At 38.8% G+C, this 26,944-nt stretch overlaps 1 protein-coding gene across 2 annotated transcripts in view; it reads left to right on the top strand.

The window, feature by feature from the left end:
* The window catches only part of TOX (thymocyte selection associated high mobility group box), a 295,588-nt gene that overhangs the window by 228,357 nt on the left and 40,287 nt on the right, over window positions 1-26,944 (top strand). For both annotated transcript variants that reach the window (XM_089517363.1, XM_089517362.1), the window contains 2 exons: window positions 2,240-2,518; window positions 10,884-11,114. In XM_089517363.1, the coding sequence (XP_089373489.1) occupies window positions 2,240-2,518; window positions 10,884-11,114 (510 nt within the window). The remainder of the gene's footprint in view (window positions 1-2,239; window positions 2,519-10,883; window positions 11,115-26,944) is intronic.

Here is a 26,944-nt window from a genome sequence, read left to right as displayed (position 1 = left end):
CATACACCCCCATTTCTCCTCTTTCCATTGCCCTAGTTTGCACAAGATAGTAATCTTGGAATCCCCAGAAACCCTGGATGTTCCCTGGTTTAGCATCATTAAGTAGCACGTGTGTCCACACTTTATGATAGCTTCCACTTTCAGCATGTGGATAAAAACAACTACATGGCTTTGCCCCCAACGTTTTGTCAGCTGGCACATGTCAGCCTTCATTCTCTAGTTTGTTCCCCCATAGCAAACCAGAGAAAGAAGCCAAGTGTAGGCCCTGGGTTTTTTCTCTGTTTTGGGGGATCAAGGAAGGAAAGTTGCTGGCTTCCAGACACTACAGTAAACCTCCATGGTTTGCTTTGCTGTTCCCATTGCAAGCTGCCCAGTTGTAACCACCCAGGGTGCTTGGTTCACTGTTGTCATGCAGATTCATTCTGTACATGTATATGCACCAACAGCTTCTGTTTTGAGTTTTGAACAATCATCAGTTCTCCATGATGTTTGGCATCTTTCCCACCTTGTATATCATGATGTTTGTATTTCACTGAGATTGATTTCAAATACTGTGATGATAATTTCTTTCCAGTAATTTGATATATCTGATTCACTGGCTCAAATACTCAAAATTAATGGATTATATATATTTACCTCTATATCTTCGTGGGCCTTTAAGTGGTTGCCTTACAGAAAAATCATTAAAATAATAAACATCTTGTTAATAAAACTGTTGAACATTTGTGAATTGAAAGGGTGAGAACTTACTGCTTTATCACATTAGGGTGCAAACAGGATTTCAACAAGAGTTAAACAGGAAATGTTGTGTGATAAACATCAGGCATTTCCTGTTTAACTCCCGTTTAACCCTTGTTTGAATTCTGTTTGCCCCCTAGTGTGATAAAGTAGTTAGTGTAAATTAGACTCGTCCCTCCACCTTCTCTGGGGTTAGGGGCACAGGACCCCTGTGAATGCGAAAAAACTGCAAATAACAAAAATACTACATTTTTAAGTGAGAGAACACCTCTTTAGGAATCTCTAGGTCCTCCAGTACAACTCTGTAGTCAACATCTGAATTGCCCTGGAGGAGCTACAAAAGCCTAGTGGAGTGTTCTCGCTAGGAATCTCTAGGTCCTGCAGTACAACTCTGTGGTCAGCATCTGCCAGACATTGACCATAGAATTGCCCTGGGGGAGCTACAAATGCCTGGTGGAGTGTGCTCTCTAAGAATCTCTAGGTTCTTCAGTGCAACGTTTGGTTAAAATTGACCACAGAGTTGTGCTGGAGGACCTAGATATTCCTGGAGAGAGAATATTAATAAAATCCGTGAATAATCAGATCTGCAAAAGTCAAAGCCGCAAATGTAGAGGGACAAGTGTAAAATGAACATGATTATATTGCATCAACACAACATTTTAGCTTCCCCCTGGAGAATAATTGGTATGTTGGTAATTTGTGCCAGGTCCCACCAGCTATGTGCTGTAGCCTCTTCATGACAAAGATTCCTTTATTGTTGCTTCTGTTTAAGAACCCCAAAAAGCCAGCTAAATTGAGCCACCTCTCTGTATTCAAATCCTTGTGTACTATCTCCTGGATAAGTAAATGCTTTCTCGCGTCTTACCACCCCTGCCCCCCTCCCCCCGGCTAAACAAATACTAAAACCAGAACTCATTATGACCTAAATAACATAGGGGAGTAATTTGTTGAGTTCACAACATTAGAGCCTTTCCATATTTCATTTATGATGATTTTTGGTAAATGAGTTGCATTGTCATGTAATCAGTTTATCTGTACCTTTCTGCTTTTTCCATATGGAGAATTCCAAGGTCCCTTTAGGCAGTTTTATCTATATTGGAATTATAGTCCCATCTACTAAAGAATACTACATGCCTTATTTGAAAACTACAGTGCACCCTTTGTTTACGCAGGGGATCCATTCCGGACTCCTTTAAATTTTCCATCTAAGTATGCAGTCACAGCTCATAATATTTCCATTTTTGGATAGTTTTGATTATCTGATACATGAAACGACTGCCCCTTTTTCAAATCATCATGGAAATACTAAGCTGTTAGGCACAATTTTTCTTGACTACTTCAGTGTTACTTTAAAGTCAAATGAAACATTTGCAAACTTGTTAATTAGATTTTTACATTTTATTTATTCCGTACATATTTTTAAACCACTTCAGTATAAATGATCTTCTCATCAGTGGTGTAATAATGATACCCAATGGCTTTGCAATTTTCTTTCTTTTAGATGCAAGAGTTACGAAATACAGAAGGCGCTCAATATAGTTCCCATCCCCAGATAGCAGCCATGAGACCAAGGATTCAGCCTGGAGAGATGAGGCAATCAGGAATGATGCAACATGGTCAACTGACTACCATTAATCAGTCACAACTAAGTGCTCAGCTTGGTCTGAATATGAGTGGAAACAATGTTCCCCACAACTCTCCATCTCCTCCCGGAAGCAAGTCTGCAACTCCTTCACCATCTAGTTCTGTTCATGAAGATGAAGGGGATGATACTTCTAAGGTATGAATAAAATTATATCTTCTATTTTTAATGGTTTCTATTCAGATGTGCATAATTTTTAAAGTATATATATAATCTCCCTATGCCTTATACTTATCGGGGGCATGCTCTTTTTAATTGTTGTAGATTATTCCTAATATATAAAATTAAAAGACACAAGGGAAACCTATAACACCTTTGAGATTAAATGAGAAAAATAAAATTCTAGCAGAATTATTCATGGAGTCCAGTCTGCTTCATTTGCTGTGTGATGCGTCTGATAAAGTGATTTATGTTAGAAATTTCTTTTTCTCAGTCTCGAAGGTGTTACAGGATTCCCATGCACAGACTGACTGTGTAATCATCTCTTTTAGAACCTTCCCTGGTATCATTGTCAAGTTGATTGGTCGATAATTGTTCAGGTCTTCTTTTTCCCCTATTTAGGCTGAAGCAAATGACTGACACTATGTTTTTGAATACTACTACATACAAAATTAGTGTATATATTTTCATAGTTGCTGTTTACATCCAGAAAGAAATTGAAGTAGTGTATATGCTTCTATGGTAAATGTTTCCTTCAGTGGAATGATACTATTTATAAATCAAAATGGCATATTTCATATCTTGCATGTATTAGCTAAAGTACCAGAGAGGCTTTGTATTTGTGAAGGCTTTTTCTCCCTAAACAACATCCTCACCCCAAGTGCCATATGGCAATTTGATATTTTTTATACTCGCTCCCCCACTCTATATATACACCTTTTATACTTAGGGTGCTCTCTTCTTAACCATTCCATATGATTCTTAACATATGAAATTAGGAAATAATAGGGCCAGATGAATGGGTTTAGGGATCAGCTCCATTAAATTAAATTGGCTTGTGGATTGGAACGATACCATGTGTAATTCCACCTAAAGTTGAGAATATGAGTTCTTAGGGTCTCTCAATTCAGGTATTTAATCAGGTATTTAAGAAAACACATTATACTATATTCTAGATTAATTGTACCTATAAAGAGGAGTATTCACAGAAAACACAATCCTTAGAAATAATTTTAACTTGCACAGTTTAACCCTTTGGACAGTTTCAGTACTAATTTTTAGAGTGGGAAGTAATTTGCATATTAAATGCATAAACATAAACCAGTTCATTATTTTCCTTTCAGATGTTAATTTTTCACAGTGTTTGCATATTGGCCTGATTTTGTGTGATGCTGTTCTTGCTTTCCTTCTCTTAGAAGTTTTTGATAGCAGCTCAGTGTTATAATGACTCAGTAAATGAAGCATCTTCGCCCATTTTGTATTTCAATGAAATTGATTTCATATACTATGATGATCATTTCTTTCCAGTAATTTAATATATCTGATTCACTGGCTCATATATTCAAAATTAATGGAATATATATATATATATATATATATATATATATATATATATATCTTCATAGAATTTGAAGTGGTTTCCTTACAGAAAATCACTAAAATAATAAACATCAAAATAAAAATCAATAAATTCAAAGTAAATAAAAATAAAACTGGAATACACAAATAAATAAAAATTTTTTATCAAAACAAACACAGTAGTAATACGGATACAAAGTGACAACATTCTGCTTCTAAGGATCTTTTTTTAAAGTCTTTTTTGCCAGATGCCTACAGGCAAATACTATTAGAGTAAAAAAAAAAGATGTAAAGGAATCCTGTTGCACCTTTGAGATTAATTCAGAAAATGAAATTGTAGCATGAATTTTTTTGGCCCTCCAGTCCACTTCATTAGATGCATCAGAAATGGAGTGAAGTCTACAAAAACATACACTAAAAAAAATTTTTCTCAATACAGTGTGCCCTTCTTTTACGCGGGGGATCCGTTCCGGACACACACACACACCGCGTAAAAGAAAAGGCATGTATGCTTGTAATGGGGCTTGTGCTCGTGGTGGTGTGCAGTAGCGGTGGCACACATGCCATTGTTTCTTCTGGCATATGGCGCCAGAAGAAGCGACACTGCTTTTAAGCATATCCTGAAAGCAGCATATAATACGCCCACGTATGATGCGGGCACACTGTATAAAGTGCTCTAAGATTTAATCAGACTAAGTATAGTACTAAAAGACTAAGGAGTTTATCGCACTAGTGAGATCTTGTGGGCAAGCAGAATTTAAACACAATTTAAAGCAAAGAAAACCTGGAAATGCCTGAAGTTTATCACATGACGTCGCAGTTAACGTGAAATAACACGAAGTTAAACTGCATTTAACATCCCTAAAGTAAAAAGCTGTTGCTTTTCTCAGCTTTAACTGCAGTTTCACTTTGTTTCATTATAGAAGCAATTCAGTGTGGTAAACTCCCCGAATTTGCAAGTTTTGTTTAAATTCTATGTACTTTATATTGCGTTTAACTCCTGTTTTCCCACGGGATCTCGCTAGTGTGATAAACTCCTAAGCTATGTTTTTTAATACTATTGGGATCTGTAAGGCTTCCTGGGACAGAACATTCCATATGATAGATGCCATCTGTACAGATTCCTTTTAGTTATGAAAAATGCATAATACTATTGGATTTGTAAGGCTTCCTGGGACAGAACATTCCATATGATTGATGCCATCTGTACTGATTCCTTGTAGTTATCCTTATTTATCCTTTCTTTTTGTTTTTCTTTCATTCTTTTTTTGGGGGGGGGCAGGGAAGAGGTGGGGGACCAGAGATTTCTAGTATCTTCAGCCTCATGCAGATGAGGTGTCGGGAATAAATTCTTCCAGAACATGGCCACATAGCCCAGAAAACCCACAGAAAACTATGGACGGTGACCATGAAAGCCTTCAGCTTCACATTAGCTCTACAGCTTTGGAAGCTCCAAAATTTGCACTGCACAGGCACAGAAATCCCACTTGGTGTGAGTCACAGAAACCATGAAGAAGAAGCTCTATTCTCTCTGCAGAAACAAGACCAGGAGCAAATTGATACACAAACCATGAACTACTAATATCAAAAATTAAAGTAAAGCTAAAGAACATAAAATCATTTCAATGTATGGTTGTGAAAACTGGATAGTAAACAAAGCTGATAGGAGGAAAATTACCTCATTTGAAATGTGGTGCTAAACAAGAGTTCTACAGATACCATGGACTGCTAATAAGATATAAATGTGTCAGAGCAAATCAAGCTTGAACTCTCCCTAGAAGCCAAGATGACTAACCAGAGACTGTTCTAGTCTGGCCATATGAAGATCAGGCTTAGACTTGGAAAAATGAGAAGTGAACATAGGAAGAAGGAAGATCAACTATCTTAAATATGTGGACAGCACCATATTACTAGCAGAAAATATCAGAGAATTGGAACAATTACTAAAGAAGTTCAAAGATGAAAGTGCAAAAGCAAACTTAATGCTGAATATAAATAAAATAAAAATAATAATCATGGAAGAGATACATGAATTCAGCCTAGACAATGAAGAAACTGAAATAGTTAAAGAGTTCCTGCATCTAGGATCAAACTTTGATCAGAATGGGGACTGCAGCCAATGAAAGAATTAGACAAGATCCTACTAAAGAGTAAAGACATACAACTGAACACTAAAGTAAGAATCATCCAAAGTAAGAACCATCCATTACCACGTATGGATGTGAGAGGTGGTGAAAAAAGCAGACAAGAAAAAAATCAACTCATTTGAAATGTGGTGCTGGAGAAGAGTGCTGAGGATACCATGAACAGCCAAAAAAAAACAAACTCCATATGAATGGGTCCTAGAACAGATCTAGCCAAAACTCTCTCTGGAAGTGAGGATGATGAAATTGAGGCTGTCATACTTTGACCACATCATGAGAAGGCATGAGTCACTCAAAAAGACAGTAATGCTAGGAAAGGTGGAGGGCAGCAGAAAGAGAGGGATACCACTCACACCAGATGGCTAGAGTCAATCAGGGAGGTCACAGGCATGAATTTAAAAGACTTAAAGCAGAGCAGTAGAGTACAGGGTGATGTATCATCCACAGGGTCAGGGCAAATTTGAGGGCAGTCAACAACAGTGTGTTTAGGAGTGTTGTGATCACTTCAATGGACAATAAACACTTGGAGCTGTACTGGGAAAGTGTGTTCATTGTTTCTGCTAGATCCCTTTGTAGCTTTCAGTACAACCACATAGCATTCTTTTGGACTTTTTAGATGGGATGGATTTAGTGTCACCAGTCCTTGGTGGTCTAATTGCCAAAAGTGATGCTAGGGAACTCCTGTTTGATTATATGACCATTGGACTAGAGCAACTGTGGACAACTGCCTCCCATGGGACCCTGAAGGGCCACATTGTTATTGCAGGATCCCTTTGGGTTCCTTCTTATACCCCCAAGCTATTTTAAAAAGGGAGGAAACTCCTGGGAGAAATCACCTGGAGGTTAATGTAGGTTTCCTGTTTTTCATGCACATATTTTCACTGCTTACCTATTCTGAAGAAGTACAGGTTTTTTGTAAGAATTCATTCTGTTGGTTCATTAAACATATACGTTTTAGTATTGCTATTTATAATTGTGGTATGTTAGATGCAATATATGTTCACAAATATGTATTCCTAACTAGATGGATGACTATTTGTTTCATGGTTGTTTGAATTTCACTTATGAAAGGATTTCATGGAATTTAGAGAACAGAGAGTAATGAGAGGACTGTAAACAGCAAATGTTAACTAACTGAAACATGATCACTAAAGCACTGCAGCAGCCTATTCTGTTTATGTGGCAGGCAGAGGCTTTACCATTTTTACTTTATATGGTAAGATTTAAGTAGAATTTTATGTTGTTTGTTCAGTCTTTTATGCAGATGGTACTTGATTAAAATCTATTTTAAACTATTGTGATTATTGTGGGATAGTGTGAATGAAACAGCTCTCCTACCACCATTAAAGGCCTTTAAACTATTGCAGTTTATTTTAAGTATGCTTATAGACATTTCTTAACTTCTCAGGGGATATTTAGATATCAACAATGTGCCTTATTTGATAGTCTTAAATCTTCTACTGTATATCCTTGTGATCTATTATTTGTGGAACATGGTTAATACACACATTTTTAAAGTGAAAGACTATTGCTTTCTTGTGATAAATAAGTTAAATACATCACTATAATTAAGCAATAAGGCCTGACAGGAGGTGGATTACCATGAGCTAACTACACCTCTAGGGATTTTGAAGCACAAGTCTATGCTTAGCTGAATAAGTATGAGGATTTTTTTAATTATTTCCCATCTGTCTCTGTTTTGGTGGTTAGCAGCAAAATCTGTGTAACTGCTAAATGGTTGTAAGCATAAGGCAGAACATAATCCCCATTATTTTCAAGGTTATTAGTTATGAAATTCTTTTTAATTTCCATATTTTTTAAAGGAACAAAATTTCCCTCATGAATCCTTATTGTGTAGTATGGTGGAAGAACAGTTCAGAGTCAATGGATCATTTAGAATCCTTCAGAAGTGTTCAGTTTATTAAATAGTAGTTTTCCTACGTAACCTTTTGTATATGTTAAAATTAGTCAAAGGACTAAGCAATTGAGTTATGAAAGATTTTATCCAGATGATTTTAAGAACTGGCATTTCCCCCTCAGTGCTAGTCTTTATGATCCCACAAAACCAGAATAATATCCTTTGCAAAAATGATAGGACTGTGCTTTGCTTTGAAGGCATAGCCTGTCTATGAGTGTTGCAAGGATCAAAGAAAGATATTTAATGCTGACCAAAGACAGAATGTTTGTTTGTTTATATTTACTATGGCTAAGACACTAATGCTCCACCAGTTCAGTTACCCTAGAAGCAATCCACCCCAGCCATAGTTTTCTAGCTTCAACACACACACAAACCCACTGACAATGAATAGATGATTTGGAACTAGTCACATAGTCCTCGCTCATCCACTGCTCCTCTCCCATGTCCACAAGCAGGGACATTGTGAAAGTAGTGGAATATATCCTCCAATGAGCAGTTTGCCCCTAACAGGATCCTGGCCCTATTATATATCCCACCTTTCTGCCAAAAATGCATGCAAAACACATAACTATTCTAATGGTTTCCCTGTCTGAGTAAAGAAGACATAGCTTAATAACGATGTGAATACTTCAGGAAATCAGTAATACACCACAACTGTGGTGACAATGTTAGGATATTACAAAATGTTAAATATTTGTGAAGTGGAGCACTTTTTATATGTATGAATGGAGTGTCACTCCCAGCAATATAGATGTCACAATAATAAGTCTTGTTTTCGTTCTTCTTGCTGCTGCTGCTAGATGGTAGATCCCAACATGGCATTTGCAGGAGCAATAGAATCAGTACCAGGAGTATTAATTTTATTTTCCCAGTTACAAAATATTGCAATTTGAATGCTGGGAAAATATGACATCTGTCACCACAGAAGTGCCAGTTTGAGGGTGAAAATTTCTACTTTTTCCATTCTGGAAATGTTTTTTAAATGACTTTGAAAAATTGTATGTTCCAGCTTGCTTTTTTACTATTACATGGTTTAGGATTTGATTGTGGTTTTTACTGTGGTTTATATTCTGTTTTGAATTTTACTTATAAACTGACTTTGGAATCAAAAGCAGTTTTAAAATATTTTTAAAGTAATCAGTCCATGAATATTGTTCATGTTAATGTAGAAAAGGCAGATTAGCAGGAAAGTGTAGTGGCCTATATGAATTGGAGGATCTTTACTGTATCCTAAATATAATGCAATTGAATACTTTCTGGTTTTAAGCTCCTCACAGTATGTACTATGACTTATATGTTGAGGTTATCTTATTCCATCACTACTTACATTGTAGGGAGATGTGATACTGAAAAGGTCACTGTTTTTAGTATTAATTTGTTTTATGTTGCAGTCTCTTCAATTAATCAAACAAATAAATCTATTTTAAAAATTTCATATGCTTTCCAAAAGCACCCTTTACACATTAAGTGGAAATTCAGGACTAATTGAATTCCTCTTTGATCTCTCTCCCATTTCGAAAGTGGAGTCTGCCATATCCATTCACATTTCTTTTCTCCAATAGTCTGGGTGACAAGGAGCTAGATGGATGTTTTAAAGTACTAGTACCACAGCTGTACTTTGCCTCAGCTCATCTCTTGAAAGAGCTGCCTTAGCAAGCAAGAAGTATATTAGCCACCCAGCCGCCAAGGCACTGCATCACAACAGCCATTTCTGAATAAGCTGCAGTTCTGAGGATTTCCTTAAGAGTAAACCCCAGCATTGTCATTGCAACTTGGGAAAGCATTTATAGATTAAGCAGTTAAATTAATCATTTACTCATAACTTTATAAAACTTACTAAAAATCTTTACTCAGGTGTGGTACAGACTGTGCAAAAGTGCTGTGCTGGTGCCAATTTTAGGGTTAGGGACCCTAATACGTGCCAGTGGTGCAATAATGTCAGCATCCCGTGTACACGAGCACCACCATTATGATGTTATGGATGCATAGCATCCACACATCATGCCACACCAGTTACCTCACAAGTGTGCCATTGGCGCACTTGCGACATAACTATGGCAGCGCAAAAAGGACCCGTTTTTTTCTGGGTTTGTTTTACTGGGGAGTGATGGTACACAGTTTTGGGGCTGCACCATCCCTCCGGAATAAAAACAGGCACCTGCAGACCGCTGTTTCACGGCGGTCTGTACTAGGCCTCAGTTTGTGGCTACATATAGAAGATTTAAAGCACAACATTTAAACAGCGATAGCTCTTGCCTTTTTCTCCCTGTAGTTTCACCAGATATATGTAATAATGGCTATAATAAGCATAAAGTGGGTAAAGAAGAATTTTATGGAAGAACTGAGGTCTCATTTAGCAGCACCATCCATGTTCCCACTCTGTTGGAACTCTGCCCAATTACTGGTTTTTTGTTTGTTTGTTTTTTGTAGCTGTAGGAAATTCATACGAAATTCTGTACTCCATATCAAAGTCATTTGATAATACACTTTCCTGTTCCTTTATCTGACAATTCAACTTTTAGGAAAAAGCACCATAGAGATTTCATTCAGTGGTTGAACTAGTGGCTGGTATACAGTGTATTATGAAACACTTTTGAGTGACATGATGCCATTAGTGGTAAGACCTGAAAAAGATAAACTGATAAACCAACAACTTAGATGCAACAATTAAATAAAAGCAAAATGTAAATGTATAATAAAATTAAATTATATAAGCTAAAATACTCAAAATGCATTTTATAGATGAAATCATGTAAGAGGCCAACAATTTGGATTATGAAAAGGACTATAATTAAAATACCCTTTTAAGCTGCAAAGCACTCAATGCATATGGACTAAGAAATGGCATTTTAATTTGCTTTTGCAGTAATGGTTTGTTTGTGTGTGTTTGTGTTTTGTAATGTAGCCTCTTCTATGTTTGCAGGTCAATGGGGGAGAAAAAAGACCTGCCTCTGATATGGGAAAGAAACCCAAAACTCCCAAGAAGAAGAAGAAGAAAGACCCTAATGAGCCACAGAAGCCTGTGTCTGCCTATGCATTATTTTTCCGAGACACTCAAGCTGCCATCAAAGGCCAAAACCCAAATGCTACTTTTGGTGAAGTTTCTAAAATTGTAGCTTCCATGTGGGATGGCTTGGGAGAAGAACAAAAGCAGGTATGATGATACGGCTGCCTCTTGCTCTTATGCCTACTCATTCTCTTTTCACTTTCAGTTTATTTTATTTTGGTTTAAAGGTGTTTTATTTACTGTGTTTAAGGAATTTCTCTTACTACAGAACCTAGTTCTTCTCAGAACTCTTACTGCATCTCCATAGACAAACATGAATCTTGGTCACATACACCACTAGGGGAGTGAAAGGCATGCGGACCACACTGGGTGACACCCTAAGAGAGGGTGATACCACTGTTTCCCACTGTCGGCTTTTTGGCAAAAATGGGCCCTAGAGCCCTGGTGGCACTGTGATTAAATGCCAGTACTGCAGCCACAAATTTGTGAGTTCAATCCTGAGGGGCCCCAAGGTTGACTCAGACTTCCATCCTTTTTAGGTCAGTAAAATGGGTAACCAGCTTGTTGGGGGCAATTGGCTTACATGTTGTAAACCACTTAGATACTGCTTAGTTCAGTATGAAGCGATATAGAAATATAAATGCTATCTTGGAGCTCAGCAGAAGAGAAAATGTGTTATAATAGGGGGATAACTAGTGAGAATTGTAAATTTGTGTTCTTATTTTCGATTCTTATCTCTTAGCTTTACCTACCCTTTTTCCAAACAGAATGAAGTTTTGGGACTCAAGATGGCAGTGATATATAAAAAATGTCATCATTGAGAACAGTACCCTGGCTTAGAAGGGCAGAATAATCCAGTTCTCTATGCTGTACTATATCTAGTGATAGTGGTACCTTTTCCTAAAGCTTGGAAGAGTTATTAGAATTAAACAAACCATAGCCCCCAGAATAATCATTAGATGTTACATTAGGAGAGTTCTGGCATACTTTAAACTGAGGTGGACAGTGGGTAAAGGATCATTGCCCCCCACACATACACCTATTCTATGGGTTATACCCTTATTACCAGGGTGACCATCACTTCTGGTTCTGGGATTGAGCTAGTACATGGCCATTTTTAAAAGCTTTTTTAGAAGCTGTGAGAAACTAAAGGATTCAAAACCACCATGTGGGCGTTTTGGTGATTAGAGTGTTTGTGTGGACCAAAATACAATTTCAGCAATTTTGGAGGTAGTATTGGCTTCAGGGATTTCTTGGGGATTTCTGGGATACAAAATAGGATACTCAGCAGCCACATATGGCCTGCAAGCCATATTTCCCTCACTTCTGATCTACAGACATCCATGTTTTTAATGCTAGCCCAGATACACCTCCATTTTAAGATGTAATTTCAGTTGGTTGGTTGGTTGGTTGGTTTAATTTATTTTTTAAAAGAAGAATTTCCCTCTTTTAGGATGTCCTTCTACATGCTGTTACATAGATAAACTTTGGAAGTCACAAGCTATAGCCATAGGATCTACCTTGGATAGCCTTAGAAGTGAATCAGACAAATTGAAAGAGAATAATGATATCAGTTACTCTTAATCATAATGACTACATATTAACTTCAGATTCAGAGACAATATACCTCTCATTACAAGTTGCTGGAACACATGAATGAAGGTATTTGTGACTCATGACTTATGAACTTCCCATAAGCATAGCCAATGTGGGATCCCCATAAATGTGGTGACAGTGGGAAAAGAATGTTGGAGCAGACTTTGGTCTTGTCAGCAAAGCTGTTCATATATTTTCATATCAAGCTACATAGTTTGTTCTTTGATGGTGTCATCTACATTCCTTTCCATTTAGAAATGATACATCAAACTGATACTCTCACTGATATCTGTGAACACTGTTTCTGGCTCAAGCAGAGTATTATCAGTGGCATATGCATGTTCAAAATGCTCTACAGCTTTAGGACATGTCCCTGTCTCCTTCTCAGTAGCAGGGATGTAATCTTTCACGAATTTTCTTCTTGAAGAAAGCAATTAGTAATTTTAGCAGTTTTCTTGCTGCTCTGAATCCTCAAAAATCACTACCGTATTTTCCGGCGTATAAGACGACTTTTGAACCCCATTAAATCTTCTGAAAAGTTGGGGGTTGTCTTATACGCCCCATATAAGGAGGCCGGAGGGAAACTTTATGGGCTGGCATGCGCGCCCAACGCCAGCTCTCCAAAGCCTCGGAGGAGGCCAGAGGGCGGCTCCATGGGTCGGCGCGAGCCCACCCAGCACCGACCTTCCGAGGCCTTGGAGTCTGGAGGCCAGCCCCATGGGGCGGCGGGCGCGTGCCCAGCGCCGGCCTTCCGAAGCCTCGGAGACCAGAGGCCAGCTCCATGGGCCGGCGCAACCCCGCCCAGCACCGGCCTTCTGAGGCCTCGGAGGCCGGAGGCCGGAGGCCAGCCCCATGGGGAGGCGGGCGCGCGCCCAGCGCCGGCCTTCCAAGGCCTCGGAGGCTGGCTCGAAGGGGCGGCGCGAGCGCGCCCAGCGCCAGCCTTCTGAGGTGTCGGAGGCCGGCCCTATGGGGTGGCGGGCGCGCGCCCAGCGCTGGCCTTCCAAGGCCTCGGGTGGTCTTGTACGGCGAGTATATGGTAAACTCTATATTTTTATTTAAATAGTTGGGGGGTCGCCTTATACGCCCCGTCGCCTTATACACCGGAAAATACGGTACTGTTTATTGGAATTTCATCTGTGAAAATTTGGATGTGGTTGTTTTGTGTGGAAAACGGCACTTTCTGTGCAGAAACCTGCGTTTTCTATACAGAAAATAATATTTATGTGAGCTGTTTTCTGTGCAAAAGGACCACAAGCAAATTTTGTGCAGAATAAATCCCAAAGTATGCAGATTTTCATCAAACCAGGATTCTTCTAGTGAGAGCCTCTTAACGCTAAAAAGCAATCCTTTTCTACTTTTTTTTTACTAATACTTTCTAATATATTTTCCAAAAGCAGAGTAAAATGGGGAGATTCCTGCAAAAGCTGTTATGGATGCTTTGCAATATTTTGTCAGCAAAAAATAAGTTTGTGTCCAGAGGAATGACACTTTCCTTCATATGATGTGCATCTTTAAGTATGCCACTGAATATGAATAACATTTTCAGATCTTCTAATAACTATAATTGTCCAGTGGAGACTGTAAGGGATGTATATGAATTTTTCTTTGTTCAGTAATAGCTTCAATTCTGAATGAGGACAAGCAACACTATACCTTTGTTTTCTTGCAATAGTTAAAGGAAAAAAAATTGCTTCATTGAATGGCTGGCTTACTTTTGCTTTTGTTTGTTTGTTTGTTTGTTTTTCATTAAGTTGTTTGTGCATTGCAATTTAGAGAACATTCAAAGAGCAAACTTGGAAAGGCAAAAAGAATCAGAAAATATAAATACAATTAACGCTGTGGATATTGACTAATTTTGAAAAATTAAAGGGCCCTGTGTTGTATATTTCAGTGTTGTAGTTGAAAGCACTTAGACCAGCTATGTTTGTTTGTTTGTTTTTGTTTTATTGAAAACATCTAAAATATTCATCTAAGTGATGCAAATGCAGTGACAGACTGATCACTACCAATGTCAAGGGCCCTATCAAAGTAATGACCATAGCAGGTTCTTTGCAAGCCAATTCCACTTGTTACTGTTTCACTTTTTTTCATGTGAAAATGCATTGCCATTTTAATGTTGTAAATGTGTTTGGTTTCTTCTTCACATATACACCAAAGCTTTGTAAAAAGACATCTAAGGTAGATTCTTTGGAACAACTGTGAAATGATTGCATTTATTTTTTAAAAAAAAAATGGGCTGAAACTGCTCTGGTAATAAAGAATTATTCTTTTCCTTTGTAATATGAAGGTTCTATGGGAAATCTGTTTTTTCTCCTGTACATTAAAGATACTGTTTATATGATGTTGTTGTTGTTTAAAAAAGATATTAAAGAATCTGAGAAAAGCTTCATTTCTTAGCTTTTGCTAGCATGGATCCTATTTATAGTCAGTCTTACTGCCTTTCTACCACTCAATTTAAAGAGAGCCTTATGTGATTGTAAGAAATAGTCAAGTGGTATAGTCAAGAAGTGCAGAGAGTTCCTTTTGGTATACACATTAAAGTGATAATTCTCTCCTCAACCACAGTACTTCATTTCTCTTTAAAATCCGATTATTGCCTTTCTTGTTCAGATATACAGACAATCTGATTTTAATAGTTTTCTTTCTACCGTCTATATTTTATATAAACCTACTTGAGCAGTGTATGATTAAATATTGTTTTATTTAGGGCATGTTGTCATACGTAATTTTATACAACAGAGGCAGCTACTTGAAATTTGAATAGGATGAGCAGTGAGTTGGGTTACCAGACAGGATCATAATTCTCACATTCATTGCCAGGTTGTAATTTCAAATTAAATCGTGTAGCTCCAGATTTGTGTACTTTAATGCAGTTTAACTGTGCAGAACACACAAAGGTAGAAGAAGATGGGGCAATATTGCTATTCAGGTATTGGTCAGGCCACAGTGTTGGGCATTGGTGGACACTCAAACATGAAAAAAAATTATCACATTTGCCTGTTCTGTACTTCAGGCCTCCCTTATCCAAATGCTTGGAACTACAAGTGTTTTGGATTTTGAATTTTTTTTATTTTGAAATATTTGCATATATATATAAAAAGATATCTTGGAGATAAGACTTTAGTCTAAACATGAAATTTGTGTATTTTCATATAGACTTTATACACATAGCCTGAAGATAATTTTATACACAATATTTTAAATAATTTTGTGCACAAAGCAAGGTTTATGTGCGTCGAACAACAAGAAAGCTAAGGTGACACTAACTCAGACTCCCATGTGGACAATTTTGAATTTTAGAGTATTTTGGATTTCAGAATTCCAAATAAGGGAGACTCGATATATATCCTCTTGCCAGAACAGCATGCGTGTAGAATATTTTGTCTGTGTTTTTTATTTGAAGCAAATAAATTGTAAGAAGAGTAACACTTACATGCTACAAGACCAGGAAGAAATAAAAAGACATTAGATGCAGTACACAGAAACATTATATAAAAGAAATGAAAAAATGAAAGACACATGGTACAAAGAACCATATGAAGAAGTACTGCAAATTCTAAAAAGCAAGGAAGGTAGAAGCTGCAGTAAGAGAAATAGGGGAAAATAAAATCACCAGGAACAGATGATATTCCAGTCAAACTGCTACAATCCACACAGACAGAATCAACTCTGTAGTTATTTTTTATTTATTTATTTATATCCTGCTGTTCAGCCAAAAGGCTATCAGAGCGGCTTACAAATTATTAATTAGATATTTCCCTGCCCTCAGGCTTACAATCTAAAAAGACAAGACACACAAAGAGAAGGGAATGGCAGTGCGGAAGGGGGAAAGTCCAGCAAATCTTCTCTTACTCAGAGGCCTGGACCATGGCAGATGGACTAGAGGGAGGGCCCTTCTTCTTACTCTGATTAGGCCTGATGGAGCTGGCCTTCCCTTCTCTCCCTCTGGTGGTGGATGGACTTAACCAATATAAACCAACAAATATGGAAAACAAAACATATTTGAAAAAACCAATATACATCCCCACCCCCAAAAAGGAGACACAAAAGACTGCAGCAGCAATAGGACCATAGCGTTAATTTCCCATGCAAGCAAAATTATACTCAAAATTCTGCAACATAGATGTCAGTCATACATGTAGAGAAAAGTCTGAAAAGTGCAAGCAGCATTCAGGAAAAGGAGAGGCACTATGAACCACATTGCAAATATACAATGGCTAATGAAGTGCACCAAGGAATCCCAAAAGAAAACCAGCATGTGCTTTATAGACTTTAGCAAAGCCTTTGATTGCACAGACCATGAAAAGCTATGGAATGCTCTTAAAGATGTGGGAGTGCCAACACATCTGATAGACCTGATGAGAAATCTGTACTTAAGACAAGAGGGTACTGTTAGAACAGAATATGGAGAAACAGAATGGTTCCCAGTTGGTAAAGATGCATTTTATTACCCTATTTGTACCCTATTTTCTGCATGCAGAAAATATCATACAAAGAGCAGGCTTATACATAGAAAAAGGAGAAGGAAAGATGAGAAGAAAGAACATCAACATTCTAATATATGTGGATGACACTGTACTACTAGCAATAAACATCGTGATCTTGGAACAATTACTAAGGAAGGTCAAAGACAAAAGTGCAAAGGCAGTGTTAATGTTGAACATAAAAGGGGGAAAAAAAAGAATGACCATGAAAGACCCACATACATTCAATGCTTGCAATGAGGAATTATCTACGTAAAAGAATTCCTGTGCCTTAGCTCAAACATCGATCAGGAAGGAGACTGCAGTCAAGAAATCAGAAGAAGACAAAGAATGGGAAGGGCAGCTATGAAAGAACTAGAAAAGGTCCTAAAGAGTAAAGATATACAATTGAGCATTGAAGTCTGAATCATACAAGCCCCTGTATTCCCCATTACTGTGTACAGATGCAAGATCTGTACAGTGAAGAAAGCCAACGGAAAGAAAATCAACTCATTTGAGATGTGATGCTGGAGAAGAGTGCTGAGGATACCTTAGATGGCCAAAAAGATAAACAAATGGGTTCTTTAACAGATCAAGCCTGAGCTCTTCCTGGAAGCCAAAATGACAGAACTGAGCCTGTTGTACTTATGATGTCATAAGAAGGCATGACTCATTTGAAAAGACAAGAGTGCTAGAAAAAATGGAAGGCAGTAGAAAGAGAGGAAGACCATATACCAGATGACTGGACTCAATCAGGGAGGTATCGGGCCTTCAACCTGAGCAAAGCAGTAGAGAATAGGGGGCCTTCTGGTTGAGTTCTTTTGTGCCTTTTTTAAACCATTCCTATATGTCATTTCTTCTGCTATGCCTTTGCATAAGTAAATGAAAGCATTTTGAACATTTTAGAGAGCACTTGAAGTTTTCTTCCAAAATGTTTTCAGGTGTGATGTTTTCCTTCACCAGCCTCCACTTTTTAAATTATTTCCATTTTGGTGGCCAAACTTCTAAATCTATGGGGTGTGTTTTTGTTTTTTTTTTAACCTGCTGGGAGAGCTGGTGAGGCAGGCTTGTCTTTTTCCTCTTTTCTCTCTGGTTTGTTTTTTATACCTACTCAGCATGGGATTATGGAATCAGGTGCTGTTTACCTTCATTTATTTCAGGAAGATAAATACAGCTAAATTAGGATCAGTTAGAGTAGAGGTCCAGTCTTTTCCAGCTCAAGTTTTATTGCATTGTTTACTGCAAACACAGTGTTGCAACCTGACACCTGAAAGTCCCTGTCTCTCCAGCCATCTTTCATCATTCACCCAGTACTGATGCTGCTTTTAAAAAAAACTTTCTCCTGAACAGAGCAAGAGGAGGAAAAGAGGGAGTTGAGGTTTTTTTTAAAAAAGCCTCTTTGTCAGAGACCTTGGCCTGGTACAAATGGGCCGAAAAGGACGCCCTCATCACGTGTGAGGGGCGGCACTTCTAAACACCCCTCACACATGATGAGGGTGTCCTCGCTGCGCAGCGCCGAATAGAGGGCGCACATAGCGATGACGTCACTGCTGCACGGCTTCCAGATGGAGCCGTGCAGCAGTGACGTGCTCACGCTGCCACCAGTTGTTTGTGGCAGCCCAAAAAGGAGCCTTTTATTCTCACATAACTGTATTGCGCAATTTGGATGCTGCAGCACAGCTCTGCTGAACAGAGAGACGGCTCCCGGCCACCTCTTTCTGGCGGTCTGTACCCCACCTTTGTTAACTGAGATATGTCTGCAATCTGAAAAGAAGAAAACAGTTGAGAGTTTGAAAATTAACAATAAAATTATGATATTACATAAGTGGATAAGTTGTATTTTGGAATATTTAATAGATTGAAGGGAAAAGGCTGGTAATTTTTTCTCTGACATCCAAGAGAAACCACGTGGCTTACACTTGGCAGTTTGGTGAGAATAAAATATAGATGTCAAGAAGATGACTATGTGTTCTTTGAGATTTTTTTCACTTGACAGTAGAGGGTGCAGCTTTTGTATGAGACAGTGGAATCAAAAGGGGGGAAGGTTTGGTGTTAATAGATCCATAATGAACATTTTGTTTGAACTCATTGTCCTTAAGTAAAAACCAATGAGATGGCTGCCTGTTGGAGTGTAACTTTTGATTGGTTTAGATTGCAGAGTAAAAGGCCAGACACAGCACTGCTACAGAGTTGGAATCAAAGTGTCAATCTGGAACTGAGAGCTGAAAAAGAAATAGAAGATAAAGCCAAATCAGAGCTGAAAGCTGAAGGGTTTCAGTGGCAGCAAGGATAAGCTGTCCAAGGTAGAAGGAGGGAGGATAACACACTGAAACCACAGAAATGGGAAGCTGAGAAGGCCCGCAAGGAGGGGAAAAACCAGTGTCAATCCCACAGAACAGATAAATTTTGGGGACAGGCAGATAAAGGACTTATAGCTTAGAATAAGGAAGAGAACTCGTGCAAGGGAACAGAACCTCTAAACTAATAGGATTTGGCTTTTTATAACTTTTGGGCCTTGGGATGATGGCCTAACTATGGGCCGGTACAGACGGCTCTAAAGGGGCAGCTTGACACTGCACCACAGACTGAGGCCCCAATCCGGAGTATTTCCAGCCCAAAAAGAAACTGCAAAATGCTGCTCCTTTTTGGGGCAGAAAAAACACCATCCTTTCTGCCATGGCAGTGGTTCTTCTTCACTCCTGCAGCATGTGGCATCTGAATGCTGCACTGCTGGAGCGCCGCAATGCTGCTCACCATCTGGTCGGGCAGGCAGCATGATGCCAGCTTGGGGGCGGCATCAGGGCATGCGTCATCTAAACACCATGCCCCCACACCATTTCCAAGCCATCACTTATTGCCTGTCTGTTTCAGCCCTCAGTTGAGAAGTTTTGCTTGTTGTTATGTGTCTTCAAGTTGACTCTGAGTTGTGGTGACCCTGTGATAGTTTTCTTAAAAAATAAAATAAAACTTTATTTTTATTCCACCTCTCTGTCAATGACAATTGAGGCGGCTTACAATTTAAAAAGTACATATAGTCTCATATCCCAAGATCCCTCCCTCCCTTAAAACATCAATTAAACAATTAACAATTTAAAAGCATACATTAAAACCATATTCTTGGTAAGATTCATTCAGAGGAGGTTTTCCTTTGCATTCTCCTAAGGCTGAGATGGTGTGATTTTCCCATACTAACCTAGTGTGTTTCCATGACTAAAGAGGGATTCAAATTCTGTCCTTCCAGAGCCTTAGTCCAATAGTTATATACCACACTAACTCCCTTCAGTGCACATGGTTCCAACTTATTCCAGTCATTTTGGATAATTTTAAATTGCTTTGAACATTTCTAAATTATTTTAAACTGTACGTTTTAGATTGTTAGTATGCTATCTGTTGTCTGTGCCCTGCACTGAGATCTTTGGATCAAGGTCTGGATTTTAACAAGCAAAAATACCTAAACAGACTTAAATACTTAAGTACTTTAAAGCAAGTACTAAACCAAATGTAACTAAACCTGCAGTATAATCCTATATTGTTGAACAAACATTTAATAAATTATGGCTGCAGCTGAACATCTTCTGAGTGTAACATAAATATCCACATGTGAAGGTACATTTCACAAGCACCACACAGTCCTTGTGGAGAACAGCAACATTGCACAACCCATATCAAGAATGGATGCCATTGTGTAGTGCACGACCATAATAAGCACTTTACTCAGCCACAATGTGCAATGTAGCTATATCTACAATAGTGTTTCTACTGTTGTCAGCCCATTACATCTGTAGCACTATGATGAATAATTTATCCCATAGTGCAACTTACATATGCCTATCTCAGTAACAGAGTGCTAGCCAATATGTGTTTAATATTTTAAATCTTCTGGTCCATACATTCCATAGCTTAAATGCTGTGGCAAAGAAAGGAATGGATGTACAGGTTGTCATCTCGTCTCTTCTGCCAGTTGAAGGGCATGGTCCAGGAAGGGAGAGGAAAATAGCAGATGTGAACAACTGGCTTCGCAGATGGTGCCGCCGAGAAGGATTTGGATTCTTCGATCATGGGCTGCGGTTCCATGAGGAGGGACTTCTTGCAACAGACGGGTTGCATCTCACGCCAGTTGGAAGAAATGTTTTTGCCAACAGTCTCAAGAACTTGATCAGGAGAGCTTTAAACTGAGTTCCGAGGGGAAGGGAGACAATATTAAGGAAGGCGAAAGGGATGGCGAAAATAGTCAAACTGACGTAGAGGAAACAAGGCAAACAGTGCAAGGACCCAACAGTGGGAGGCAAAAAAACTTGCACAGGCAGCAAGTAAGAGGGAACCATGGTCTGCGATGTCTCTACACTAATGCACAGAGCATGGGAAATAAGCAAGATGAACTCGAACTCCTAGTACAACAAAGCAAATATGATATAATAGGCATCACTGAAACCTGGTGGGATGAGTCTCATGATTGGAATGTGGAAATAGAGGGGTATAACCTTATTAAGAGAAATAGGCCAAACAGGAAAGGAGGAGGAATAGCACTATATGTCAGAGATATTTACACCAGTGAAGAGATCCTGGACATCAATCATGGAAGCCAGGTGGAGAGCATCTGGATAAGAATCAAAGGGGAGGGAAACAACAAGGGTGTTACGGTGGGAGTCTACTACAGACCCCCAAGTCAGACTGAGGAATTGGATGATATCTTTCTAGAACAGATGACCACACAGTCAGAAAAGAGAGATGTAGTAGTGATGGGCAACTTCAACTATCCTGATATTTGCTGGAAGTCAAACTCAGCAAAATCCTCAAGGTCTAGCAAATTCCTCACTTGCCTGGAAGACAATTTCATGGTCCAAAAGGTGGAAGAGGCAACAAGGGGGTCAGCTATTTTAGATCTGATCCTAACCAACAAGGATGACTTGGTTAATGGGGTGCAAGTGGTGGGATCATTAGGTGGAAGTGACCATGTTCTCCTGGAGTTTGTAATACAGTGGAAAGGAGAAGCCAGGCAGAGTCAGACACGCACCCTAGACTTTAGGAGAGCGGATTTCAGTAAACTTAGAGAAGTATTGAGGGCGATTCCATGGTCAGAAATACTAAAAGATAAAGGAGTTCAGGACGGATGGGACTTTCTCAAAAGGGAGATACTGAAGGCACAATTTCAAACAGTTCCAGTGAGAAAGAAAAATGGGAGGTGTCTCAAGAAACCAGGATGGATGACTAAGGAACTTTCAACCGAGCTAAGTTTGAAACGGAACATGTATAAGAAATGGAAAAAGGGGGAAATCACGAAAAAGGAATTCAAAGAAATAGCAGGCATGTGTAGGGGTAAAGTCAGAAAAGCTAAAGCGCAGAATGAACTCAGGCTTGCTAGAGAGGTTAAGAACAATAAAAAGGGCTTTTTTGGATATGTCCACAGCAAGAGGAAGAAGAAGGAAACGGTAGGGCCACTGCGTGGAGAAGATGGCAAAATGCTAACAGGAGATAGAGAAAAGGCAGAATTACTCAACACCTTCTTTGCCTCAGTCTTCTCAGAAAAGGCAAAGGGTGCTCAACCTGAGGATAATGGAGCTGAGGACAGATTAGGGGAATTTCAGCACAGAATAAGTAAAGAGATAGTAGAGGAACACCTTGTTAATCTAAATGAATTTAAGTCTCCGGGACCAGATGAACTCCATCCAAGGGTATTAAAAGAACTGGCAAAAGTAATATCGGAGCCATTGGCAATCATATTTGAAAACTCCTGGAGAACAGGAGAGATCCCAGCAGACTGGCGAAGGGCAAACGTTGTCCCCATCTTCAAAAAGGGGAAAAAAGAGGATCCCAACAATTATCGTCCAGTTAGTCTGACATCAGTTCTAGGAAAGATTCTGGAGCAGATCATTAAACAGAGAGTCTATGAACATCTAGAAGGCAATGCCATAATCACAAAAAGTCAACATGGGTTTCAGAGAAACAAATCATGCCAGACAAATCTAATCTCTTTCTTTGACAAAATTACCAGCTTGGTAGATGAAGGGAATGCTGTGGATATAGTATATCTTGATTTCAGTAAGGCCTTTGACAAGGTTTCCCATGACATTCTTGCAAACAAGCTTGTAAAATGTGGGCTAGACAAAGGAACTGTTAAATGGATCTGTAATTGGTTGACCGGCCGAACCCAAAGGGTGCTCAACAATGGCTCCTTTTCATCCTGGAGAGAAGTGACCAGTGGGCTTCCACAGGGCTCTGTCCTGGGCCCAGTGCTATTCAACATCTTTATCAATGACCTGGATGACAGAATTGGGAGCATACTTATCAAATTTGCAGATGACACCAAATTAGGGGGAATAGCTAATACCCCAGAGGACAGGATCAAGATTCAAAATGACCTGAATAGACTAGAAAGCTGGGCCAAAGCTAACAAAATGAAATTCAACACAGACAAATGTAAGGTATTGCACTTAGGGCGGAAAAATAAAATGCACAGATATAGGATGGGTGACACCTGGCTGAATGAAACTACGTGTGAAAGGGATCTAGGAGTCCAAGTAGACCACAAGTTGAACATGAGTGAACAGTGTGATGCGGCAGCTAAAAAGGCCAATGCTATTTTAGGCTGCATCAATAGAAGTATAGTGTCTAGATCAAGAGAAGTAATAGTGCCACTGTATTCTGCTTTGGTCAGGCCCCACCTAGAATATTGTGTCCAGTTCTGGGCGCCACAATTCAGAAAGGACATTGAGAAACTGGAGCGTGTCCAAAGGAGGGCGACAAAAATGGTGAAGGGTCTGGAAACCATGCCCTATGAGGAACGACTTAGGGAGCTGGGTATGTTTAGCCTGGAGAAAAGAAGGTTAAGAGGTGATATGATAGCCCTGTTTAAATATTTGAAAGGATGTCATATTGAGGAGGGAGCAAGCTTGTTTTCTGCTGCTCCAGAGAACAGGACCCGGAACAATGGATGCAAGCTACAGGAAAAGAGATTCCACCTGAACATTAGGAGGAACTTCCTGACAGTAAGGGCTGTTCGACAGTGGAATGCACTTCCTCGGAAGGTGATAGAGTCTCCTTCCTTGGAGGTCTTTAAACAGAGGCTGGATGGCCATCTGTCAGGGATGCTTTGATTTGGATTCCTGCATGGCAGGGGGTTGGACTGGATGGCCCTAGTGGTCTCTTCCAACTCTACGATTCTATGATTCTATGATTCTATGAAATAAGGCAACATACAACTAGTTGTTGTTAGTGACTGTAAAGGTATATAGCAAAAACATGCTTCATTGTATATGCTGTATGTGATAGAAATATTATCTGAGGTAATGAAAAGGTAGAATCTTATTCCTAGGGGTAATACAGTAAAAATATCAAGACCTTACAGAGCCTAGAAATTGCAAGAAATGCATTCTTTTCCTTACAAGGGACTTTGCAACAAACAAGCAATCACCATAGATGAACTAATTTGTTTCTTGTTCTTAGAATTTACACACAAATTATTGGAGATTATTCTTTTCTTTCAAGTATTTGCCATACATGTTATGCTAATTGACAGAAATATCCAGGGGTTTCCCATTTTCCAGCTGTGTTTATTTGACTAGCATGCAGATTATTAAAGGAAAGCTATGTTAATCACTTGAGTTTGGCATTTTCTCTTTGTAAATTGTAGCAGACCCAGTGTATAATCCTTTACAGAATGCAAAGTAAAGTAACATAATCTTAAAGGTTTTTACTTATTGTCTTCTAAGTCTTAAATCTCTGAACCAAATTCAGGCCGTTATACTTATACATGAATTTCAAGATACCACAGTATCACCTTGGAGGTCTGCCAGGAAAAACTGTTCTATTTATAAATCATTTAGCAATCATTATTTGTTATGTGAATTATAAGGACAACTAGAGTGGCTACTGGGCCCAACATTGAAGTATTAGATTTCCCCCCCACCCCCATCTATACTAATATATACACCAGCTTCTATTGCTTGAAGTAATGATGTGCTAATAGATTATTCATCCATTCCAATACAGGATTTTTTCTGTAAGATGTGAATGGATTTAATTTCAGTATCAAGAAAGTTGCTTCAGATGTCTGAAGTACACATTGTATTCACACTAAAGCTCACTGTCAAAATGTTTGGTCCCCTAGCCACCTCCTTTGGCATGGCCAGGGTTATCATTATAGGAGCAGAAATATCAAAATGAAAATGTTGTTCCTTTGGGAATCCAACACAAAGCAGAAAGGCAAGCAGCTCAGCCAAGATATTAGTAGCCCTTGGCCATCTCCAGTGGTTGTAGATTCTGGGAAGCATTTTATATCCTTTAGTTATGTATGTTATACCAGGTGGTTCAGCACTTCTTCTTTTTTTTAATTTTTTTTATGGTGGAGAAAATAGTGCTGACAACTTTTGTGGTTTCAATTTCTGATAATTTACATTCCTGAAGCAAGCACATTTCAGATTAGTGGGCATTCGGTTCCTGCCTTATCCCCATCATTTTTTACCAATTGTGTCTTGATATATTTCCCATTTAAATATGCAAGTCTGCCAACAGATCTTTTAACCATTTGTAATTTGGTTAAGTGTATTGCCTTTTGTGTTTTCCTTCACTCCAACCTGCCCACTAACAGTTTGATGCCTTTCTTTGACTTCTTTTGTTTCTTTAATTTTGATTTTTATAGAATAAAAAGAGACACGCTAGGCAGTTAAGAGTTAAATATTTTCTGATAGTTGGAGCCTTTTTGGGGGGGGCTTTCAGACAGAAGTCTGTGTTAAAAGGCAGTGTAGGATATTTTTCCCCTGTTCTTTATTTTTTAAAAACATCATTTTAAATCAGAACCAGATGTAAATGTACAAAATGAACCTTAAGTCCCTAATTGGAGACCCAGTGAAGCTATAATAGAATGAACAAATTACAAACAAAATGTTCTTGTTTAGATTAGTGCAACTGACTTCATGACTTCAGCCAAAGACCTCAGTAAAACATGCCATTATGCTAAAAATGGAACTGCATACCCACTCAAAACTGTACTATACAAAGTTCATCTCTGTTTGTAACGCCACTGATGTAAGTGGTAACACCACTGATGTCAGTGAGTCATAGCAGAAATGAGCTGCTTCCAATATGTGTAAATATGCGCATGTATGTTTACTGACACCTTGTACTTGATCCTCGAAGCAGGAATACAAGTCTGTACCTACATAACCACTGCATAATGATCAAATAAAACATGCCAGGGTGTGGTTGGATTACAGTAACATATGCTTTCTTCCAGGCTGCATAATTTGTTCTCAGTAATATTAGCTGCAACAGTTCGGCTCAATAGCAACACCTCATTACTTTATCCCTCAGTATTTATTCCTATGTTTGACGCCTCATGAAATTACTGTTAATGTGTTTATATAAGGGCAGATCTGACACAAGTGGGAAGGATTTAATTTCCCACTCAGTCTTTTCTGCTGATACGTCCTCTTTCCCCTGGTAGAAGTGGCAAGTGTAAATAGTTAATTTGCTTCAATTATGAGCCTGTCCTGCTAAATTAGAAGCAGCAGGGATATGAAGAGCTAGAATTATACTTCTGAGGCAGCTGACAAATCCTCTGAGCCCACAAAATCAAATCATTTACTCCTCACTGGTGCTCAAACACCCACTAGACAAATGCTGCAGCTTATTGTGTATCATCAGATGAAATTGAGATTGTATCTTGCCTGTACTTAAAGAAATAAGTCTTTTAAGGATAATGTCAAGATTTCTGCTGCTGTCTCCTTTTCCTTTACCAATAAACAGCTTCCAGGGGTTTAAAACTTGACCACTACATATGTCTTGTATTACGATGATATTATGCAACCTCTTACTCCAACCTGGGAAGCTCTACATATGCCCAAGGATAATACAGAGTAAGGGAAACTACAAGAACTGGGAATACTGTTCACCTAATCACATATTTTCCTAATTTAATGG

The sequence above is a fragment of the Sceloporus occidentalis genome, unplaced genomic scaffold (genome assembly GCF_023333645.1).
Source record: "Sceloporus occidentalis isolate IW3139 unplaced genomic scaffold, rSceOcc1.0.p SCAF_3, whole genome shotgun sequence".
Classification (NCBI taxonomy): domain Eukaryota; kingdom Metazoa; phylum Chordata; class Lepidosauria; order Squamata; family Phrynosomatidae; genus Sceloporus; species Sceloporus occidentalis.
The sequence above is the reverse complement of the archived record's forward strand: the minus strand, read 5'-3'. Positions and strand labels throughout refer to the sequence as shown.